General features: G+C 42.4%; 1 protein-coding gene and 1 non-coding gene across 3 annotated transcripts; both read left to right on the forward strand.

Annotated features, from left to right (window-relative positions):
* Positions 1-315: 315 nt before the first annotated feature.
* LOC119230106 (G-protein coupled receptor 22-like) lies at positions 316-15318 on the forward strand. 2 transcript variants are annotated; one of them, XM_037491108.2, is made up of 2 exons: positions 316-560; positions 11436-15318. In XM_037491108.2, the coding sequence occupies exon 2, from the start codon at positions 11561-11563 to the stop codon at positions 13244-13246; it is 1686 nt and encodes a 561-aa protein (XP_037347005.2). In that variant the 5' UTR covers positions 316-560; positions 11436-11560; the 3' UTR covers positions 13247-15318. The 2 variants fall into 2 exon arrangements, with proteins under 2 accessions (XP_037347005.2, XP_062419948.1); XM_062563964.1 differs by lacking the exon at positions 316-560 and adding an exon at positions 1913-4350.
* Positions 15319-17539: 2221 nt separating this feature from the next.
* Positions 17540-17612, forward strand: trnaf-gaa (transfer RNA phenylalanine (anticodon GAA)). The gene has a single exon. It is a non-coding gene; the product is annotated as a tRNA-Phe (tRNA).
* The last annotated feature ends 1325 nt before the right edge of the window (positions 17613-18937 follow it).

The raw sequence follows: 18937 nt of genomic DNA on the forward strand, positions 1-18937 counted from the left end.
TGTGGAAGGACCCCCGCCCTCTCCCCCCAATCTCCCTCTTCCTCCCGCATCCATGTCTCCTCCCCCTTCCAAAAAAAAAAAAAACTCCATTCCCCCTCCCTGTTTCGCTCCCTCCTCCCTGTGCTTGCAGATAACCGTATTGGTCGCTGGGCCGGAGCGACTGCGCTCCAGCGAGCAGTTAGCGCATTATCACGCGTCTGACCGCTGCGTGCGCGCGATGCCGCGGATCCGCCTCATAAAAGTGGACAGGTGTAGCGTGCCACGCTGATTGGGAAAATAAAAGAAATAAACGCCCCCCCCCCCCCCCCCCCCAAAAAAAAACCCTGTGATATTTACCTGCTCTGTGAGCCAGTGCTGCTCTCTGCAGCTGCAGCCGTAGAGCACCCCCCTCCCGCTGTAATATTTATGACAAACAGAGGCAAATCATTCTGGTCACGTTTTTGGCTGACAGCCAGCTGTCCTGGAGAGCTTTGGAGTGAATCGGGCTCCAGTGTTGGAGATAGCGCAGCGCACCGAGTCCCGCAGTAGGATGTAAAGGGGGATTCCCAGTCACCAAACTGGTAAGTTTAACACTCGACTACAACACTTCTCCTATGGTAGGAACATATTTGGATGAAAAGTAAAAATCCTCACGATTTTGATCACATCTTCAGAAAGATATATTTTTGTAAATGAGATGTAAATATGTGTGGCAGGGATTAAAAGGGATAGATAACAGCAAAATGATCAAATGGTGGGCTGCCTTGGTGGAGGGACAAGCCCGTCCAAACCCGTTTTGATCACAAACTGGAGGCGACAATAACAACTCGCCAGCACTTCAGATGGGCCACAAATCATCCTCGGGACATTTCACCGGCTGATTGGTAGCGTTTCTTTGCATTTTCGAACATGACGTGGGACAAAATAAATTCCTCCATGTTGGGCTTTTTCGTTCTGTGCAGCAAAAATCAGGCAACTGATCCTCCCAGAGGGAGACATGTGGGGGGGGGGGACAATCGGGAAGACATGTGACAATGTTCGTAGTCATATTGATCGCCGAAGTCTGTCATTAGTGATTGTTGATATGCGTCAGTCACGTGCGCCACGTGAAGACATGAAGGCTCCCCGTTTGATCATGTGGCTCAGTTCACAAACTCATTTTTTTATACATTTAATGCTTTAATAAGATACGGTTATTCCACAATTTACATACTGAGTTAGTCTTGAACTGACATAACCCTGTGAGACAGTGAGTTCAAAGGATTGTTTACCAGTGTGCCTCTGCAGTTATTTACCGTCATCAAAAAGACCGCAAAATCAATCAAATGAATACATTAAAAAATCTGTGTTGTTTTAGTGAAGCAAAGTGTTCATAAAGCACTCTTCATGTGCATTCTTTCTTCCAAAAATCTATAAATATCGGGCTGGCTTTGTAATCTTGCTGTCTCGCCATGTGTTGTGGAGCAGTTTCCTGCACTGCTCTGTTGTTGATGAGATGCGAAACGAGAGGTGGTGAAGTGGGCTTCTCACTAAAGCAACGTTCTCCCTGGTAATAGTTTCAGTTGCTTTAATGTCAATCTGATGTCTATTGGCAGACAATGCTTCGATTTGCAATCTGTTTTGCTTCTCGCCAAGAGGTTTTTCCCTATTCATATATTTGCTTAGGTTACTTTAATAGTGCTGTAAGGATTTCCTCAGTCACAGTGATCTCCTGAAACACTTTTGGTACATTTCTTCCACATTCCCACACTATGTGAATTTTCAAATTCCAAATTCTATTGGTAACATAATTAATTTTAATTTAAGCTTGGCCTAAAATGCCAATGCAGTGTTTGTGTTTAATGAGTGTAGTTCATTTGTAAACAACTGGCATATTATGGAATCTTGGTAAAATAAAAAAATATTTCCACTATAATCTTCAGAATGTCTTTTAACAATGCTGCTTGAAAGTTTTGTTGGGTTGCCAGATAAGTTTAAGGTGATCACATGACTAATTTATTCTCTACTCGATCTTATCTTACGGTTAATTAGATCTTAGTTAGTTAATCATCTTGACATCAAGTAGCTCAGACTGGCAGTGTTCACCTCCAGATGGACTTTTTTGATGAGACTGATACAAACATGTTCCAAAAAAAACTCCCCTTCTCCATGATGTTTTCTGACTGTGTGCGTGTGTTTCCGTGTCTTCTTAAATCCCAAAGGGGAAAAATCATTTTAATATATTCCCATTTCCATTCACTGTCATGAAGGCAGTCCATGTGTTTGCTCTGCATGTGGGTCATTGTGTGTTCGCGTCTGTGCGTGTATTTATAGAGAAGCTTTGATGCTGCTGGTGGAGAAATATTCCACCAAACATGTCACTCACCAGATACCACAGCGTAGTTGAGGGAAATTGTGATATTTTGGTTTCACCCTGATCCGAGGAGTCCTATTTATCTATTATATAATAAGGCGCTGAGGAGGGATGGTCAGAGTCTTGGTGAGGCTTTTATAGGACAACAGTGTGGTAAAAGCACACAATATGTATTCAACAGCTGCTCATTTCTCTGTTAAGGACTTAAATATTGTTCCACTTGTGACAATGATTGTGTTACGTCCATAGAGAGGACACACAGCTACATTGTTGATACGTACACATTTTGAAAAACCGAGTACAGTTATGTTGTAAAACAAATAGTCCCAAGAGTTGGCTTTTCACTGACAATTAACAGCCGGCCAATTTTGAATGAGCATGTGTAAAACGCACACCTAAGTGCCCACAAACAACCTAATTTACTGCTGTCAAAGGCGGCAGAAATAGGCTTTCAACTATATATTTCTATATTTAGAACTACTAGCCTTGCACACAGGTGTATTGATAATGGAGATGGCTGCTTATCCCCTTCGTCAGGGTACTCCTGGTGAGAGTGAAAGCACTGCTCTTATTTCCCTTACCCCAACACAGTAAATAACTATGTTCCTCAAAGTTCAAAGAAACATAGAGGTAAAGCAGATCGTGGCATCAAAGGAGAAGAATGGTGGAAAAGTGAGACGCACATTGAGCAAATAGAGAGACGAGATGGACCGATAAATCATTAGGAGAGAGTGGAGTGACAGGGGCGAAAATGGACTATAAAGAGGGAGACAACATGGAACCCGTACACAGAGATTTTATGGACTCAGTGAGGTCACCCAGATATCAAACAGGAACACAGCTTCTCGCTTGCATTTTTATTGTATCTCCCCGTGGAGGATCACAAGATCGGCCATGTGAGTGAATGAGGGAGTGAGGGAGTGGGCGAGCGAGTGAGTGAGTGAGCGAGTATCTCGGCTGTCCGCGTCAAATCTCTCAGGATACCGCAGCGAAATACATTAGGATTTCCCACGAACACACATTCTCCAAACAACTTTTATTGTCTATTTCACGCTGCCTGCTGACTTCTCAGTCATTATATAATTCACCGGCCTGTAGGGACCTCTGCAGAGACACAGTTGGAGAAAACAGTTTGCCCAGCTGTCTTGAAACTAAATACGCCTGCGTTGATCGAAATGAGAGTGTGTGAGAAGTGCCAGGGAATAAAGAACGTCTTACATACTTGTAGTCTCGATATGGGGTTAGCCAATTGTGATTTGTGTTAATTTGATCAAACAGAATATTTAGTATTTAGTCTGATACACATATGTCAAACGGGGCGTCCAGTGCGGCACGCCGCCGCTGTCCGTCTGGCCGTCCAGTGCGGATTAATCTCTGACTTTTGGGGTTGCGTGTTGCTCTGGGTTCCTCAGGTTAGACCACTTTCTGTCATTATGGTGTGTGAGTGGAGCCACCAGCAGTGAAATACCTTAATCACTTTAACCTGTCAGACAACTTCAGTCTTTTTTCTCTAGTACCCATCAGTTCCACTTACTCGTTTGCTCTTTTTCTTTCCCTTCAATTGCCATTTTCTATTATCTTGACCTCTTTATATTCTCTCCACTTCTCTAAAGTGCGGTCATTCATGGACACTGAGTGTGAGCTAGTTTCAGATAGCTGTAAAACAGAATATATTGGTGCAAAGATTCCTCTCCCTAAAGGCACAAATCTGCTTCTGAAAGCTAAATTTGATTAAATCCAAGCTGAAGGTGAACACTGCATGAATGCAAAATTCCAGATTAGCTTTTTCACTGCAATGTGTTGTTATGTGACTCCTTCGAGGGTTTGACTACTTATGCAACGGATTAGCACTAATAATGAAGCGTGCCCCTTTTTTTTATTTCTGTGCTTTTAGATGAGTAAGGTCAACAGATCAACATACGGGGGGGAGGTCATCCCCATTGTTAGCGAATGAGAAAAATGCTTCTCCGTGTTCCTCCGCCATACCTTCAAAGGGCCCTCTCCATTCGCTGAAAGATGTAAGTGGCAGCCGGGTTGTCTAGTGGAATATGTCAGTGTTCACTAAGTCCTCCTAACTTATTGATGGTAGCGGTGCTTGTGCATCCACCAGAGGCAGCACAGAGCACACCAGAAGCAGCTCTATATGGGCTTGTCTATTGGTGTGTCTATGTCACTGTCACATTTGCTGAAGCGGTGACTTGCGTTTTCAATGATTTCGCTACTTTGCTGATCTGCAGGTGGCTTCAGTGTCAGCAGACACTGAAAAAGCAAATATTCTATGAGCAAGGAAATGCATTGAACACATTTACAATGCCTTCAGGGATACATACAATACATTTCAGTAATGTGGTAAATACAGAACTTGTTTACAAGAAAAATCTACATGACACATTAGGGATTAAATGTTCCTCTTTTTCTTCTTTTTCCTCTTTTATAGACTGTATATACACAATGTATTGTCTACACATTTGCCTTAAAGGGACAGTCCAGTGATTATAATTGTTGAGTTTGTACGATACAAAAAGACAGATTTGAAAAAGATTGGTAAGGATTCTAGCAGCAAAGGCCAAAATACCTTGACTCTTAGCCCCAACTAATTGTCAAATAACACATCAGATCCTACCTTTTCCATAATCCAGCGCAATTATATTCATTTTGTTCACTTTCTCATGTCATTCAAACCTATTTCTGCAAAGAGTTTCAAGCTCTATTTATGATGTCATCAGGGCTATAATCAAAAGGTTTGAAAGTTTTCTCCACACTCGTTTGCATGTGGACACATTTTTGTGGAGCTAATTGGCCTAATTTTGGGAGCAAGACCAACACGCCTCCAACACGCCTCTTCGGCACCGGGATGCCCCCCCTCTCCCATCCTCCACAACAGGTTGGCGTGACCTCTGGAACCGGGATGCCAGCACCCCCCACCCCCTTAGCCCAGCCCCCCCACTGCTAGGCGTTTCCACCGGGATGGAGACATTCACGCCTTCCAGTCTCACCATTCCCAGCCACCCATGCTAGCCATAATCCTCAGCATTTACATAACGTAACATCGTAGAAAAGAGAAACCCCATCAGCATCACAACTGTGAGATACTCGGGGAAGAAACGTATCAACATTGATGTCTCCGCACCCCACTGCTTCTTTATCTTCTGGGCCACCTAAACCTGCCCTACGTATCGTCCCTCACGGAAGATCGTTCAGCTTTCATGCACTTTGTATATTTCAGTGACAGAGTGCACAGTGGACCAAAACGCCTACTATCAAAACCTACCGTAGTGGCAGTGGCCACGTGCAGCCTTGAATCACCCCTAATTAGCCTCACTCCTCAAAGGTCTATCAAAGACAGAGCCCTCGTCGCCACCCCCTCACCTTTGACCTCCCGTTCACTTGTATCATCACTATCTGTTCCAGGTACAGCAACCTGCACCTTGAATTAATCTTGGAAATCATGTTCTCTCTGGCCTTTTTCAGAGTCCTCAGATGCCCAGATGCTCAAAACCAACCAATCAGGCCGATCGCCCCGTGGCTTCTACTTAAGATAGTCACACCTGAATCCATCCGAAACCTTTTCCAAATACTAGCAGCTTCGACAAAAAATAAAGAGAATAAATCCCCCGCTATGTGTCATTATCTCCTGGTTGTGAGAGATTTACAGTGTTGGTGTCCAGATCAATCCAGGCTTTTCTTGCTGAACAAGAACATAATCAGTCACATAAGCAGTGAGTTTAGTGGTTTATTACATTGCAGCGTTACAGCTACCTTGATGCCCTGTGACTTTATTATCTGTTCACATCTAAAACCTGCAGCGGTGGGGGCAGCTTTTAGGCTACTTCACTGCATTCCATTAAATCCTGATGAAAAGTGCTGTTTAAAAGGAGAGCTGAAGGGAGAGATAGAGAATCACATCTGATCACTTCAGAAAATATAAGATATACAAGTAATTACCGATATAATACAATCATAATGAACGTTTTTATGCATCTTCAATTTACCCTCTTTTCATAATATTTCATATTTATTTTAATCATTGCTATTCTCTTTGATGGGCGTGTGAACAGCCTTCCAAAGCGCTGATTTACACGACAGTGTCCACTTGCTGCGACTTAATTTGACCAAATTTGGCCGGCTTTCACACTCCCACATTTTGATTTCTTCTTGTCTTGTGAAACTCTGATTGCAATGCCGCCTTGATTGGGGATGAGCGGGTCTCTTTTAACAAGCTCGGGTCCTTCTATAGCCGGATATAGTGTACCAAGAAGTGTCTTTAATGAATGTGTGAAACCAAATGAAATCTATCAAGCACGCTGTCAGGTGATAATGAAGTGGTCCGACCTGTGAACCAGAGTTGTTTTGCGACAAGGTCTTTTTCTACAGTGCTGCTCCTTTAGATATATAACTGTGATAATTAACTTGGTATAGCTTCATTGTTGATGTTCTGGTAGCAACTTGTCAGAATAGTGGGACATATGAGTGAGATTATACAAAGATATTCCACCATGCAAAAGCAGAAAGTCACGTTGTAAGATGGATGGTGAGTGGAGGCAAAGCAGCACAACTAGGACTATTCAAAAGAGAGATGGATAGACGTAGTGAGCAGGGAGCAAACATCTCCCTTAAGCGAGCAATCAACTCAGCATCCATCTGCACACCCCTATGAGCCACCCTCTCATCCATCACTCCCTCACTGCACCTACCTCCCATTCTCACCCCACCTCCCGTTACCCCCCGTCCCTTTGTCCCTAACTTGTCCTAGGCGTAAAACGCCGATGGGATCCAGCAGTTTCGTAAGCACGCTAGATGTCATTCACCTCAGATGGTAATCCATCTTCCGCCGTATCTGCAGGGAGAGCATGCAGAGACGTGGGCTGACAGTGTGGGCTGGTGGCAGCTTGCCATACATTGTGGACTACATGGTGTGATGCTGTGTCTTAGCAGGAGTTATGATAAGACATTTTCAGTTATGTGACGTTTGGCATCACATTCATGCACAGCAGTGTTGGTTTGAACGGATCTGAAGTTGCACCTACACCTGTAGTACACCTACGCTATTCTGTTTGCTGCATATTTAAAGGTGTTTTCTTAGCAAGTTTCTGCTCCTGTCCTATTCAGAAGCCAAGGGTGGGATGTTGTTGTGCTCACTGAGCAGGTTGTGTTGTTGGCCTGTCCAAGCCGCCTTGTTGGGAGCCTGCCAGGGATGCTGCTGCCCAGCTGGTGGCTGCTCGCTGTTAGCAGTGCCGGATGAATCAAGTAGGAAAATGAAGTCTTTGATCGATCGGCTCACTGCGGACATTAGGAATGCCTGAGAGAGCCATGAGTCAGCGTGCGGCTTGTGTCGTCAGCCTCCTGTTTGTTTTCTCCTTCACCCACTTTTCTTGTCATGTGTTTCCTTTTATTCGCAAACTTTCCACTCCCATTTTAATCTTGGGACGGAAGAGCTTTTTAGTTTCCCCATTCTGTATTCATCAAAGATGAAAGAAATAAGAATTTCCCCACAGATAATACGTTTTAGCTTTTGAATCTTATTTTTGGAAAGAAAACAATTACACACATCCACTTTATTTATTGTTGTCCAAATGTGAATGGCTCTGACAATCCCGTCCCTGAGGTGAATGCAAAGCTCTTACAGGAGTGCTGAATCATTTCCAACAGCTGGATTTAAACCCCAGCAGCAGGTTTAGTGTTTAGAAATAAGAATTCCTGCTCGGAGAAAACACTTAAATCCAGACTTTTCAGATGACATTAGATGGACAAACCATCAGCTTATGGGAGACTGAGCTGCTTATCTGTCATTCATAAGTAGTCCTGCTTCCAGCTATTATACTTCTATTGATTTATAGCAATACTAAGTCAGTCGAAGAGTCTGAAAATAACAGCTTTTTTAACACTTTAAATCACCACACAAATGGTTTATAACAGACAGACATTGTCCTCTGTGGAAAGTTGTAACAGAAAATTCTCAAAAAATTGCAAACTAAGCACATCAAGTTTTATTCTTGGTATAATTAGATTATAATTTTCATAAATAATTGCTAACAACCATCGTCACATCTAGATTGCAGAGAGGTGGAGTGATACAATGGGAGAGTGGCCTCATGCTTGGTGCAGGATCAGCACTTTCAACAGAAGCTGGTTGAGACGTCGGCATGTAGCAGTACGGGAGACAGATTTAATAAACCTCTTCTGCCTCATATCAGACATCCCAGCAGGCGCAAGTGTGTTGTTTATCAGACACGTGCACTGGCCTGGAAGCACAGTTGTCGTCTCAGGTGAATTTTGTGTGAAGTAAGTGATGTGTGCTTCTTCCCTTTGAAGTAGGATTAGAGAAGTGACATTATCTGACTGATGGGTCTACGTGGATGGTGAGAGACGTTTTTGGGGGGCTTAAAAGGCACATTGTTTGCAGGTATATTACTAAAGGTAATACTGTCTCATGTGCACTGCTATAACTCTGACATATTCTGTCAATGTAGTGTGTTTTCATGTTGTGTGTTTTGTTATTTCCCGAAGACATACCTGACAAATAGGCCACGCTAAAAAAAAGCCATACAATATGTTGTTTTGGACTCTGTCCGGGCCAAAAGGAGGCCTACTTTTTGGAAACTAGGAACATGGACAGCCTGGAACACATGCAATGAAATGACACAAAGAGAAGCATAACAAAGCATGGGAGATTGTGCAGTCCCTGTGTAAGATTTACAGGGTTAATCGATTTACTAAAACCAATTTAAGTCCCAGACTGAAATGAAGCCATCCTCCTATGATGATCACGGAAATAGAAAGAACTATTAGGCACCAAAGCAGTTATACTAGACTTTGTAGATTTAAATCCCTAATTGTTTTTATATAATGTTAAATCCCTAATTGTTTTTATATAATGTTATCTTGAGCTCTGTCTACACAGTCTTGTTTTCTTCCTTCTTCTGTCCCTATAAATACTATTATATGGGGACTGCTCCTGCCTGCAGGTCAGAGTCACAGCTGCTCACATTCAGGCCTTATGACATTTTGCCTTGCCTCTAAACTGCACATACTCATACTTATTTTTTTCTACTCTATTGTTTGTGAACTTGTGGTCTGTATCTCTTACTAGATTATCACAAAGTGAGTATTCATTATGTATGGACTGAATGTGGCTCATTGCTGTTTCTATTAGTCATAGAGTAACATAAACAACTCTTGTTGAAAGCAATGCAGCTCGCTCATTTCACCGGTACACAATCATCCCTTTGTAATTGTTGGCAGCACTGTTGAGAGAAATGGATGATGTTTGATGGGACTGATAGAATGAGTCATTACAGAGTAGCGTTTTACTCATGTGAAAAAAGAACGCAACTCTCATTTTCCGTGGATCTGAAAACTCAGCTAACAGGTGATTTTGTGTTGTATCGTCCCATTTAATTTTTTTTGATTGCGTAGTGCTTACATTATTTATTTATGTTTTACATAAATGATGAATTCAGTTTCTCTCCTGACATTAATTTACTGAAGTGCTTTAAACACATCATTGCATGAGATGGAAGACACTGTTAGGTCAATGCAGTATTGACTTAAGTTGCCTCTGCGATTGTTGTCAGTGATTGGCTTTCAAACATACAATATTGCGTTGTTTGCTCCTTGGTTCTCTTATAGCACCTTGATCTCTACCATATAGAACAAAGAATGGTAACACAATTTATTTTGACAACATTAACACAATATATTCTTATGGTTCAGCAGTGTGTTTTCCTGTGCCTCGGGCTTGTTAAATTAGCAGATCAAGGATCCTTTACATCAATGTTGCAACACCACAAACCCATTAGTGAATTAAGAAATGCCATTGTTCCTTACTGAGTCCTGTTCTGCCGGGAGGTCCTCTTCAGATGGAAAATTGAGCGAAAAGCAAGTGAGATAAAATCAAGAAAAAAGGGCATGCAAGAGGGGGAGAAAAAATGCTGTGGCAGAGGAAGGTTAACAGAGGGCCAACGTTAACGCTGCTGGTAAAAAAAAAACACCTGATGATTTTACTTTTTTTTCCTATTCCACATATCAACAAGAGGTTTCACATCTAATCAACCAAAGCTTTATGAGAGCTTCCTTCCCGAGCACAGGAGAGCGTGCCCTTGGCCATGAATGAAATTATCTACATGCAAAGCAGTGAAAGGGGAGCAGAGCAGGACGTGAGGGAACATAGAGGTGGCGTGAAGACGGGTCGTCAGGAGCAGGTCTCTCTCTGATAGCATTGTTTATGTGCCACTGTCCGTGGATCATTGATCCATTCGTCTTCATTACGTCTCCCTGTGAGATCTATTAACTGCTGCCACCCTCAGTTGGGGGCCTGCTATGTTGACACGGTTTCAATAACAGCCCACCAATGTCCCTGCCACCTCTTCACTTGGCGGCAGAAGCTGATTGTTTTATACCGCTTATGGCAAAAACAACAAGATTTTAACCAGTGTTTTTTTTCTTTTTCTAATTGACAAATAGATTTCATTAATTGTACTAATCCGGTAGAGATTCATTTTACTATACGAAAGTATTCTCGTGTTGAGTGTCACGGCCCTCTTCACAGTACAGTTGTCTAATGTTTCTTGATGCTTCCGTTGGCCTTTTTTGCAAGCTTCCCAACTTATTTATATACTGTATGTTGCATAATAATGAATCAAACATACCTCCACTCCTACTAATGTGAAGCACGGTTACATATTTGTGATAACATTTTGCAAAGTATATCAACAGTAAGCACAGTCAGGCTATAAATCCCTTTTCATTTGTTAAAATGTTTTGACTGTTCAGGGATCCGCCGCTGAGTCCTTGCCTAATGCACTCACATTCGCAAATGACCCCCGAGAGACGTCCTGCTCCAATTCCTCTCTGAACCCCTTACATGCAAACTGTGATGTTGTCTAACTACTCGAGCCCAGTGAGGCATCATGGGTCATCAACAGCAGCTGAGTCTAATCCCCTGACAAGATCCCTTTCACCTCGTTGTGTCAACTCTTAGCTCCCCTCCACTTGTCAAATCTGACAAATTTGACTCTTACTTGCCGTGCAGTGTTATGTTGATGGATAACTGTGATCTTTCTCTGCCATCTCTGTCTTTCTACTCTTTTTTTTTTCTTCACAGCTTCAACCACAGATCCGGCTATCATCCTCATCGCTGTCTCCTTTGAGCCACAAGAATAAGAAAGACAGAGCATGGTCTGGCGTGGTGGCCGCTGTTGCTATGTGTAAGGGACTGTTGTGGCGTCAATGGAGACCGAAGGCTACAGTGACCTCCTGGAGACCAGCGATGGTCAGGGGGTAGGCCTGCTGGATGGAGGGGGTGAGGTGAGGATGGAAGAAGGCTGGAGCACACCCTACCCCCTTGGCTTCCAAGTTTCTTTGACCACGGTGCTGATGCTGGAGCTGGTGTTGGGCTTTAGCAGCAACCTGACCGTACTTGTGCTCTACTGTGCTCAGTCCAACCTGGTGGATTCAGTCAGCAACCTGGTCACCGTCAACCTCCATGTGCTGGACATACTGGTCTGTCTGCTGTGTCTGCCACTGACTGTCGCTGTGATCCTTCTCCCAGCGAGCCAAAGCGGAGTCGGCAGCCTGGCCACGCTGTGCTGCTTTCATGAGGCTTGTGTCACATTCACCAGTGTGGCCACAGCAGTCAATGTGCTGGTTATCAGCTTGGACCGATATGACATCTCTGTGCGTCCAGCCAGTCGTCTGCTGACACCCAGGAGGGCAGCGTTGCTCCTGGCAGCAGTTTGGGTCGTGTCTCTGGCTGTCTTCTTCCTGCCCTTCCTTGAGGGGGATTTCTTCTCTTCGACGGTTAAGGACAGTAAGGATGAGGAGCTGAGAGGGCAGAACAATGACTCTGAGTTAACCACTGGACTGAGCCCCATTTTTTCATCCATCTCTCCTTCCTCCTTGCCCTCAACTCATTCTTCCTCCCCAACACACCACCTGACAGTATGGCAGAACAGGACGCTGCTGTGCGTAGGAGGTCAGGGGTATTACACAGGCCTGGCTATGTATTACCACTTGTTACTCCAGGTGCCATGCTTCTTCATCGCTGTAGCCGTCATGTTGTTCACCTACTCTAAGATCCTGCAGGCCCTCAACATTCGAATAGGCTCCCACATGATGAGGAGTAAGCGTGCAAAGGACTCCACCTGCAGGATACGCTGCAGGAGGCACAGGAAGAAGGAGCTGAGTCTGCCCACGGAGGTAGTGTCGTCCAACCAGAACCAGAATCTCACCAATCCACCTCTCATCCCCTCCCTCACACCTACACCAACATCACCCCAACCCCTCCGCTCCATGCCACAGGCGATGTCTGATAGTGGAGCAACAATAACTACTGTCAGTACTGCTGCCACCACCCCCATAGCAACCACCCCGGCCACCCCTGCTTCTCCAACCCCAGTTGCAGCGCCAGCCCAGACCCATGCCACTCCCCCGCTGCCCGCGTCCACCATGGGTGTACAGGCCTCGGTTTCTGCCATCATCGCCCTGAGGCGAGCGGTGCGCAGGCACAGGGACCGCCGAGAGCGCCAACGCCGCGTCCTTAAAATGTCCCTGCTCATCATATCCACCTTCCTGGGCTGCTGGGCCCCTCTGTCTGCAGTCAATGTTCTGATCCTCTGCATGGGCCCCAGTGACAGCCTGGTGCGGCTGCGCCTATGGTTCTTGGCGATGGCTTACGGAACCACTATTTTTCATCCCCTGCTTTATGCTTTCACCAGGCAAAAGCTGCGGCGTGCCCTCAAAACACGTGTCAAGAAAAGGGTTGTGTCCCTTCTCCAGGTAGACCCGGCTCCCAGCGGAGGGACAGTTATTCATAATTCCTGGGTGGAGGGGGGAGGCCAGAGGAAGAGTCGCAAGCCACGAGTGGAGGCCAGTGATGGCACTGATCGGTGCCTCACGGAGGCAGTGAGGGAATGAGGCCGTTCTTCACTATGTTTGCATGTGTGTGTGTGTGTGTGTGTGTGTGTGTGTGTGTGTGTGTGTGTGTGTGTGTGTGCGTGTGTGTGAATTTTTATCTATTACCAATTTGCTAGAGATGGATCATGTGTATATTTGCACATGGATGTGGGATAAAACTGTTAGTTTACAAAGGTCAGGACAACTCCTGTGACCACTTGTTCCATGCAGATGTGGAACCAGGCGAGTCCAGGGCTTCAACCAGGGCCTTTACACGGCTCTCTTTACACGGGGCCTCGTTAGTCCACCTTCTGACTGACAAGGTGGCCAAAGTGTCTCCATGACAACACTAGGCAAGCATACACCATAGCCATGTATGATAAAAACAATAGTGTGCAGTTGTATAGGATAAGATAACAGCAAATGCATACATAACTGCTCCTGCGTGCACTTTCAACTTGCATGTGCATGTACATATGCCACACACACACACACACACACCAAAACAGGCACACTGATCTATATTTAGTCATTATCTGTGAAAGCACACCAATATCTACCTGCACAGATATTCTCAGTGAAATCAATATTAATGGAAGTCTATATTTCTCTTTATTTCCTTCATTTATTCATGCCTTAATTGAGTTATTAATATATTCTTGTGGTGCTGAATGTCCTGCTGTATGTTTACAATAATGTATCAGTGATAGTACAGATACTGTATATGGTATAGCATATTAACAGCGGGTAAATACCAGCATTCAGAAGTTTACAAGCTTGTATGAAAGTTCCAGGAAACTGCAAAAAAAATGGATTTTTAATTGCAAAAGGCACCATATTTTGGAAGGAATGTATGTAAGTTAAAGCTCAAAGGCACGACTTTAATTTTGATTTATTAAACAAACTGAATGAGTAAAAGTCATGATGACATAACCGAGGGCGTGTGATTGCGTTTGTATGTTTGCATGTGTGCATGTAGGCATTAGTCTTTGCGTGTGTGGTTGCGTAAATGAATAAAGGAGTGTGTTTGCGATTATGTGCAATAAATTCTGAGAAAAGCAATGACCCCTGGGATGTGAATAAAGAGAATGTGAACACAGAATTGATGGTTTTCTACATGGTTTAAATTACTAGGGGGAAGAGAGAAGAAAGGGGACTTAATCATCTGATTAACAGAAAGAGGCCAATGGGCATATTATAAAGGCAAAATACTTTGAGCAATCTTAACTATAAAGGCTACAGTAATACTGAAATTGTATCACCTCAGTTTTGAAGTGGAAATCAAAGGGCAACATTTTGTGGAGACCTAATTAAAAGCTGTCTGTAGTCACTGCAGGTAAACTAGCATCTTATACCGGAGGTATTCCAGCATCGGGCAAAAGAAACTGGCGACATGGGACATCTCCTCGTATTAGCTGCTGGTTGCTCTGCAAGTCGGAGTCACTGCTTTTGGCCAGTGAATGACTGCAGAGGAAATAAGGCCTCTGTCAGCTTCTGGACCGAGTCCTGGACATGTTTCACTATATCCATGTCTCTCTTTCTCCTCAGGGCTTCATGTCTCATTTTTCAAAGTGCTGGACATAAAACAATAAACCAGCCCTCAATCAGCTGTTGTATAATGGGTGTTACAGTAGATTTATGCCAGTAAGTAGATAGAGTACACTTTAAGCTTCATTTGGGCTCTTGGAGAGCGTCTTTTGGATTGGGGCTATCTCCTTCATCCTCAAACCTTTTACAATATTTGTGAGCCAGATAACAATACAATAATTCTTGTGTATTCATGTACATTTTTCAGGGATGTAAATATTGAAGTGTCTGTTTTGGGGTTTTAGTCAAAGAAGATAGTTTTTATTTTAGTCACAATCATCTGCCGGACAGAATATCAGCCATTGTGATGAACTCTAAATGAATTGGAAAGCCACTGTAACGAGAACATACATGTATGTGTATTTATGTTAATACTATATGTGTGTACACTGTACTGTACATTTATGAACATGTGTATAAATATTAGTATTGTATAAGATTTATATTATGTTGTACTGTATAGATCGGAACAGAATCTGTATTAAAAAAGATGATCTAAGAACTGACTTATCTCGGTGTCTGTTTATACACGTTTAATGTTCAATATGTTGGTTTCCATATAATATTTTACTTTTATGTAATTTAGGAAATATATGTATTTACATTTCTGCATAGATACATTTGTATCTGCTAGGATACTATAATGATTATGTACAGTATATGGGTGTCTTCTTTTTCATGAGATTTTTTATCGATAAAGAAAATTCAAGTAATAAAAATGCATTTCTGCAGAAACGGCTTGTAAAAAATCACAAAACAATCACATCCATGTATATAATTAAATATTTAATCATTGGACTTTTAAAGAATTCAGAAGAATACAATCTGTATTTGAAAGATGGTATATGACAACTTGTTTCACTAATATTTGCAACCTTTTAAACAAAAAGTTGCCTTTTTCACTGGGCCATGAAAGCAGCTTAATTTCTACAGTCTTAAGAAACTGCTTGAAATTCATCCTGCTCAGTGTAACTGGGCAAGTCCTCCATAATACTTAATACTAATACACAAATACAGAGACTCCTTTTTTCAAGCTGCTCCTCCATTTCTATGTCTCCCGTTTTCCCGTTTCTCCGGTCCCTAAATTTAGAAACTCCGTCCTAGATACTTGCAGTATTTAGTTCTGACTGTGGTGAACCCTCACTGGGAGGTAAAACTGTCCTAAGGAAGGTTAAACTTGTTAGTAAGGTAGGAATCTGTCAAGGCAGCACAATCTCATGATGTTAACACTTTATGTATTTTGTTTAACACAAAACTGTGCCAATACATGTGTGTAAGCCTATGCCTGTGTTTGTTTGTTGCCTTACTGACTCAACACCAAAGATTCCTCCATTCTGCTCGAAAATCTCATCAATCACCCCCTCCTTCACACCCTCATTTCCTCTCTTGGTTCTCTTTCTTTTTATTCCGTCGGCCCGCATCTCTCTCATCTCTTATCCACACTCAGGCCTTCAAGAACAAAGCGAGGAACAGCTGCAGTGTTGGTGAAGGAAGGAAAGTCACCTTGGGGGATGACAGAAAAATGAGAAAGAGAGAGAGAGTGAGAGAGAGAGAGAGAGAGAGAGAGAGAGAGAGAGAGAGAGAGAGAGAGAATCAGGGGCAGTATTGAGTGGAGATTATAGAAAGAAGGGGAGGCATAGGAGCTGGCACTGGGACATCATATGACTAATAAAGCGAAAAACACTGCATCACTGCAGAACCTCAGTAGAAAAACAAAGTGGACAGAGATGAGATTTCAGAGCTTTACTGTTTTCTTACCACGCCCATTTGACTAATTGATTTCTATATTATATGATGCTGAGATGTTAATGAATACAGTTCGGACAATGTTCAGGTTTACTCAAGTGAGATATGATTGTTCATAACACAAGTAACAAATTAAACATATTACAGATTGCAAATATGCCAAATATATGGAACACCAAATGCTACATCATGTTAAATATATTGATGAAAGTTCGGGATTGGGTTAGGGTTGAATACAAATAAATATGTGAGTCTTAATATGTTTCATGTACATTCAACCCCCGGCCACAGTAATGCATGGAACCACCGTGGCACCTCAGCATCAAGTGGGAGTATAAAATGTGACGTCATTAACTTGGTGTACCTTATGTAATGTCATATAACCTAGGTCAGAAGACCTGGTGACATCGCTTAAACAACGAGACGAGCTCAATGAGTCAAACCAAACCAAGGCACAGGTCTTCCAACGTCGGTGGTGTCATGTGTTGGTGGGTTTACGTCACATCCATGCGATGTAATTATTTATATAACTTTACTATTAACGGGTTTTGGTCTTACCAGCGTTGATTTTTCATAACCAAACCTTACTTTCAATTGTTTCTATGATTAGGATTCGTAATTTCGACACATTATGTCTCGCTGTTAAGAGGTCGTATTTGTCTGAGATCACGTTCTCCTGTGAAAAAAGGGTTTATAATATCAAATACAGTCTATCGCTGTTCTGCTTTGCTCGTGCTCTGATGACGTGCCAACCAGCCGTTTTATGCTCACCAATGTCGCCATCAAGTGTCCGAACTTTAGCTGGGACAACGCCAGCGTTAGCTAAACTTGCTAAATGTAGCATGAGGAGGATTCGGTATTTCTCCAATGTTACAGTCCACTGGCCCTGTGGCTTCTTTGTCATTGTTTTATTTTGTGAGCCAAGGTCCTGTGTTCAGGTAAGACACCTTTTCTAGGGCACATTTACCTTAATTCGCATGCGCCGAAATAGCTCAGTTGGGAGAGCGTTAGACTGAAGATCTAAAGGTCCCTGGTTCGATCCCGGGTTTCGGCAGCTACGGGTTACTTTTTTGTTATCAATCACCCCATTTTAAAACGACAGTCAATCAATCCACGGGTATATTATTATTTGCACACTAAGTGAGATGTTATGTGAAATATAGTAATTATTTAATGTCATGGATAGGTGATTTAAAACGAATTGTACTTGGGTTCAGTACAAAATATGTGAAGCAACAATGCATACAAAACTGCATGTGATTTTGTTGAAGCATCGTATATTTTTACCTGTTAAAGTATCGCATTCTGAAAATTGAGTAAAGTATAATGCGTGGAAAACTTGTGTGGGCTCACGTTCTCTAATTATACTAGCTTCGTCTTTCAAATATTTGGATTTATAGTTCACAGTTTCCTGTGGAAAATCACTCCTAAAGATATAGCTGTCAATCACCCCATTTTAAAACGACAGTCAATCAATCCACGGGTATATTATTATTTGCACACTAAGTGAGATGTTATGTGAAATATAGTAATTATTTAATGTCATGGATAGGTGATTTAAAACGAATTGTACTTGGGTTCAGTACAAAATATGTGAAGCAACAATGCATACAAAACTGCATGTGATTTTGTTGAAGCATCGTATATTTTTACCTGTTAAAGTATCGCATTCTGAAAATTGAGTAAAGTATAATGCGTGGAAAACTTGTGTGGGCTCACGTTCTCTAATTATACTAGCTTCGTCTTTCAAATATTTGGATTTATAGTTCACAGTTTCCTGTGGAAAATCACTCCTAAAGATATAGCTGTGCCTCAAAGTCGCTAGGCTGTGTCCTGGCAATGGTAATTTTAAGTAGGCTATACTAGTTCAAAAGTACTTCTGACTACTTCAACTCTAGTGTAAATATACTATACTAAATAAGCATGTGTTAGTACAACATATAATACATATTTAACTTCACTTGATTTATTTTAAGGCAATCGGGTTGCATGCTTTTTCTAAGTAAGGTTTCTAATTGGATTTTACAGTGAGCTAAAAGTAATATTGCAATCTTAAGACAGAAGAGATTCGATCAATGTTGTCAATTAAAACAACAGCAAACACATCTATTAACTTGTATTCAAGGATTTTTTCTTGCATCAGATACAAGCTATTTTAACTGTAAAATATTACAAAATATGTCCACGCTACAGTAGCTTAATGTCAATACACACACTCCTTCAGCTTGATGTTTCCTCATGCTGAAACACAACTAAATGTAAAGTTAGTTTATAATCACACCACAAAAAGGAGCAAAGGACTCGTGGTGTATATGTTATAAATGTGTGTTGCTACATTGATGTTCATAAGAACAGTACATGGACCCAGGGGGGGTCAGG

This window comes from Pungitius pungitius, chromosome 8 (genome assembly GCF_949316345.1).
Source record: "Pungitius pungitius chromosome 8, fPunPun2.1, whole genome shotgun sequence".
Lineage (NCBI taxonomy): Eukaryota > Metazoa > Chordata > Actinopteri > Perciformes > Gasterosteidae > Pungitius > Pungitius pungitius.

What these genes read in the sequence shown, in the direction of transcription:
- LOC119230106 (XM_037491108.2), top strand. Translation starts at nt 11,561, where the DNA reads ATGGAGACCGAAGGCTACAGTGACCTCCTGGAGACCAGCGATGGTCAG.